The sequence below is a fragment of the Cryptomeria japonica genome, chromosome 10, assembly GCF_030272615.1.
Source record: "Cryptomeria japonica chromosome 10, Sugi_1.0, whole genome shotgun sequence".
Classification (NCBI taxonomy): domain Eukaryota; kingdom Viridiplantae; phylum Streptophyta; class Pinopsida; order Cupressales; family Cupressaceae; genus Cryptomeria; species Cryptomeria japonica.
This window is the reverse complement of record NC_081414.1, coordinates 774091900-774097749: the sequence shown is the minus strand read 5'-3', so window position 1 is coordinate 774097749 and position 5850 is coordinate 774091900. Positions and strand designations below refer to the sequence as shown.

At 34.9% G+C, this 5850-nt stretch overlaps 1 protein-coding gene across 1 annotated transcript; it reads left to right on the top strand.

Annotated features, from left to right (window-relative positions):
* Positions 1–3492: 3492 nt before the first annotated feature.
* Positions 3493–5850, top strand: LOC131026954 (G-type lectin S-receptor-like serine/threonine-protein kinase At2g19130). The gene has a single exon (XM_057956946.2). It carries the CDS (start codon positions 3493–3495, stop codon positions 5848–5850), a length of 2358 nt encoding a protein of 785 aa, XP_057812929.2.

The window sequence follows — 5850 nt, the reverse complement described above, 5'->3', positions numbered from 1 at the left end:
ATAATGTTTAATTAACAAGGTGACACTCTAACAGAAACACAATTTTGTGAAGCATTACAAAATAGACATGATACCTAATTAGCATGACAAGATTGGTAAAAGTTAATGAGTTGCACAAACAAACTACTTACAACAATTCAAAAGGAAGAATTTGACAACTCAATGGACAATTTTGCTATAAATAATTTGGTGACTATATAACAAAATAATGTTAAAACTATTAAATCTTCCAATTGCATTAAGCATTTAAAAAGAACAAAAAACAAAACATTGAAGCTAATGATAATCGACTTTGAAAAGAACTCCTACTATGAAAACACTAACAAATCATGCTAAGAAAATCTTATGAATTCAAGTAGTACTTGTAAACAAATATCTTAGGGAACTTGTTGATACCGGTCACAATCTTGTCTCTAAACCATTAGATCTTTTGATGTACATTGTAGTAAGGATTGATAATTATAATGGAACATCATAAAAACAAAATGACAGAAAACTACACCATTAGGTGATCGTATGAAAATACTACTATCCATGGCATGGGCTATTACTGCACATAAATACCAAGACCTAACACTAAAAAGAGAAACATTAAATAAAATAAAAGATGAGAACTAAAATTTACAACTATATAAAGAGTGAAATCAATTTTAAAAATGTGCATTAAACCAACATTCTCTTTTCAGTGACACTCCAAAATGCAAAATAGTCCATACACAATTATATTAACAAAGAAAAAAGGAGAAGAGGAGGCTTGATTATAGTTACTCTCACTATAAAAAATGAGGTATCTAAATGTCTATCCAATCTCTACCATATTAACTTTGACCTCATTCCAACATTAGATGTAATTCATGTATTTAGATTTCTAACTTATTAAAAAATACTTCAATTAACTGAATAGATGAAAAGGAAACATTTCCATTCATTGTTAATTTTGTTTTAAAAATATGAAATTTAATATTTTACCTTTGAATGTGCCTTTTATTATAAAAAGAAGAAAAGAATGATGTAAGAAAAATACAATTTAAATGATTTAAATTGAATTATTTTGTAATTTTTAAGTATATAAATATTGAAATTTTAATGAGCCACGATACTTAAAAATGAACATATCAGAGAAACAAATTTGATTAAGAAGTATTGTTAAAATAATTTTTAATAAAATATTATAGAAAAATAATTTTATATATTATTAAAAATAAATTTAAATATTTATTTATTATAAAAAAAATGTATTTTTTTCTTTAATTTTTTAATTTTTTAATGAAATATTTTATTATAGTATTTAGTTCAATCTTTTCTTATACACAACTTTACTCTAAATAAGAGAATCGCCCTCCACTAGCTTAGATTAATTCGAATATATCCATATCATAATTTACCATACCTAGTAGTATATTATGTTATGAACTCAGTGAGAACTATTACTTTGTCTATATGACATAATCATGCATATGGTCTTAGTGACCCCCAAACTCAAATATTCTTTTCTTTATTTTATTTTTTATTTTTTCAAATAAAATATATATTTTTTAATAACAATAATTGATTTGGAATTTTGCAAGTGTTTATTTAAAGGTGAGTCTTAGGGCATTAATAAACATAAATGCTTGTGAGTAAATTCTTATATATCATTGTCAAATAGACATAAATTCTTATATATCATTGTCAAATAGATAAATTCTTATATATCATTATCAAATAGACACAATCTTCAAATTATATTCTATAGAAAGATGTTTTGTATCATGTCTTATGTGGCTTTTATCTTGTAAAATTGATACTATGGTTTAATTTGGATCAAAACACGTTTCACACTTAAATATTTTATAAAAATCATATAGTTTCATACAATGCCACATTTTATTGAAAAGAAAGTATATACCATGGAAAATGAAGTTTCTGTGTAAGGTATAAGAATGTGGTTTTGTTTGTAAAATTAAATATTCAAAGATTTCAGCTCTATAGTTAGAACAAAAATACAAATATCTTAATTCATTTGAATAATAATTAAAACTAATGAAACTAAGAATTCATAAACCTGATCACGTTCCATCAACTTTTACCAATTACATGTTTTCTTATTTATTTATCTATCGTTTGATTATTTTAATTGGTTCACTACGTAATTAGACATACTAGATATTAAAGAGGGAATGCTTATATTCTCTACATGTAGAAAACAATTTTCTATATGATTATTTAGTTGTAACCAAAGAAGGTATTACCAATCAATTAAGATATTAAGACATTGGACATGGGGTGCAATTATTACTATCTATGGATGGAATCTGGTCATTCTAATCTAAAATCTATGAATAGAAGCAAGACTTGTAAATGGAATGATAGAATATACAAATTTAGAAGTACAACATTAGAATCCACGATAGAATTTGATTGTTACTCTATAATACTATTTAAACATTTAGACAATTCTAGCGATTCCAATACAAAGAGAGCACACGTGACAATATCTACTATGACTAGAGTGAGCTCTAAAAATAAATACATCACAAGGGTCAATTATTTTAGATGTGAAAATTGCTATATGATGAAGAAAAAAGACATGATTAGCATTTTAGGTAATTTCATATAATAAGATTAAAAAAAAAAAAAATTTCAATAGAATCGTGACATTACATTCCAACTCCTACTACCATTCTAATTACACCTCTTGACATAATAAGACTATATGATAAAACAATTTACATAAAAATATACTACATATAAATTAATCATTAAATTAAAACTCAATCTAAATTAAAAATTAAAATATATATATATATATGATTTTTATAACAAAAATGTTTTATAATAAAATTAAATGTTTTAATAAAGAGAATATTTTTCTTTTTGTCTGTCTATCGTTTTCTCATGAAACACAAGCTTTCTGACAATTCCTGTTAATAGTTGCCTGCTCAACTGTAACATCAATCAGAAATGCAAAGCATACAAACGATTGAATTCACGTTAATGGGAATGGGTCCCCTTTTATCTGGCACAGAAAGACTACTTGACTGACTTTCGTTGAACTAGAGAATTATTGATCTCTCTTGAAAAATTACAGTCTGAACACGCCCGTTTCTGTCAAATTAATGTCCCACCTGCCTGCTGATTATTCTGCAGGTACTTATCACACTCCCTGTCGATCAAAGAAAAAACACAAAAGACAAAACTTGCGCGCCTGACAAAGTTGGTCGGATCTGCCTTCTGTCAAAAATCTTAGCAATTGAGCGCCCGGCACTTCAGTACCCACTCGGTAATTTGTAATCATTAAATTCATTTACACCACTCACAATTCGGGTTTTCACATTTACTCCGACTCGGTATTTGTAACTATTGAATTCATTCACGCGGGATCGACGTCACTACTTTGGTCATGTTCTTCAACCCTTTCTAGTTAAATTCGAAAATGAACCAGAAACATAAGACCATCTATGCACTACTTGGTAGCAATTGTTAGAAAATACAAACGGTATGGTTATTGAAATGGCGATGAAGTCTTTGATCCTAGCAACTAATCTGATTATTGCAGCCCATTATTGCAGTTCGCTAGCAGTGGGTAGTGGAGATACCCTTCTATTGGGGAATTCCCTCACTGGAAATCAGACCATATTGTCAAAGAATGGCGAGTTTGCTTTGGGATTTTTCAGTCCGAGTGGAACGAACAATTGGTATATTGGCATCTGGTATGCACAAATCTCTGAGAAGACCACAGTTTGGGTGGCTAACAGGGACAATCCTGTCAGAGGCATGCCCGGCGTTCTGCATTTTTTGAGCGATGGTTATCTCAGATTGTTTGATAGTAAGGGCCTCTCAGTTTGGTCGACCGATAATAGCCTGAAAGGATCGCGGGCAGTGATAACGGACGCTGGCAATTTCATTATGCTTGGTGACGGCCAAAACAAGTCTGAGATTGTTTGGGAGAGTTTTGCTCATCCGGGAGATACATGGTTGCCTAGCATGAATTTTTCGAAAGGCATGAAGCTAACTTCGAGGAAGAGTTCTGTGGATCCTGCAATTGGGGTCTTCTCTTTCGGAATGGACATTTCTCCAGGAAAGACGCAGCTGGTGATGGTCTACAACAACAGTGTTCCATATTGGTCCACTGGAGAGTGGGTCACGAATTATTTTACCAACATTCATGAGTTGAATGGTGACAAGACAATCCAAATGTTCTGTGTGAGGAATTCTCCTTCAAGCATATACTTCAATTTCAGGTTAGAACAGAATGTCGTGGGGCGGATCGTGTTAGGAGATAATGGCAGATTAGAGCTTTACTACTTGATGGAAGATCATAGATGGAATTCGATGTGGTCAACACATGGAAGTCAATGCGGTACCTATGATATCTGCGGGGCGTATGGAGTGTGCTATCCCAATGAAGTGTGTGGTTGTGTTGATGGCTTCACCAAGTCCAAGAACGAGTCTCATGTTTGGCAGTCAAGCGGCTGTGAACGACGAACACCTCTACACTGTTCTGCCACAGAGGGCACCACCGATGAATTCTCTGAAGCCAAGAACCAATACTTGCCCGAAGAAGGAGCTGTCTTAATCAACAACGAGCCAACACAGCAAGGCTGCCGGACTGCTTGTCTCAGCAATTGCTCCTGCACAGCCTTTGCTTTCGCTACTTCTGATCCACCCGTCTGTCAATTGTGGTTTGGAGAATTGTTCGGAATGCGTGATTCATCTACCGGCCAATCTGTTTTCATTAGGCTGGCTGCCTCTGAGTTGCGCCACTCGACATCAGAAGGAAGCAGCAAAGCCCATGGTCGTAGCATTGTGCTTCCTGCGATTGTCGCTGTTGTAGCTGTTGTTGTTTTGGCTTTCCTGTTGGTCGGATTTCTTCTGTGGAGACGTCGAAGACAGGCCAGAAGAAGCATAGAAGAGGACGTCCCAAATTCACTCAAAACATTCACTTACAAAGAATTGCGAATTGCAACCAAGAATTTCGAGCATAGGCTCGGGGGTGGAGCGTTCGGCTCTGTGTTCAAAGGAACTCTGCCAGACAACACGCTTTTGGCGGTAAAAAGATTAGAGGGTTCTGGGCAAGGAGAAAAGCAATTCCGTGCAGAAATAAGCACCATCGGGAGAATACAGCATGTGAATTTGGTGAGGCTTTGGGGATTCTGCGTAGAAGGCTCTCGAAGGCTTCTTGTGTATGCCTACATGCCCAATGGTTCGCTCAAGTCTTTACTCTTCTGTGAAGATGAAGAAGCACGGAAGGTGTTGGATTGGAAGACTCGGTTTCAGATCGCAGTGGGCACTGCACGAGGATTAGTTTATCTCCATGAGGAGTGCAGGGATCGCATCATTCACTGCGATATTAAGCCCGAAAACATTCTGCTGGACGGCGACTTCAGCCCAAAGGTGGGAGATTTTGGGCTAGCGAAGCTGGTAGGTAGAGATTTCAGCCGCGTATTGACGACCACAAGAGGAACTCGTGGGTACTTGGCTCCAGAGTGGATCTCCGGCCTTCCTATCACTCCCAAGGCGGATGTATTTAGTTTTGGCATGACGTTATTGGAAATTATATCCGGCCGCAGAAATCTAAATTTCAATTCTGAGGAAAGTGGAATCTACTTTCCTTCCTGGGCTTTATTTGATATTCGAAAGGGAAACTTTATAGGCATTGTGGATGCAAGGATAGCGAGTGAGGCAAGTATTGAAGAGGTGAGAAGAGCTGCTCTGGTGGCTGGGCTATGCATTCAAGATCATGAGACTGAGAGGCCGAGCATGAGTGAAGTTGTGAAGATATTGGAAGGCACGATGGAGGTTCCCGTACCACAAATTCCGAAGTTTTTACAGGTCCTACTAGATCAGGTAGAGGACAACGATACCTAG

Coding starts and splice junctions, on each gene's coding strand:
- LOC131026954 (XM_057956946.2), top strand. CDS start 3,493: ATGGCGATGAAGTCTTTGATCCTAGCAACTAATCTGATTATTGCAGCC.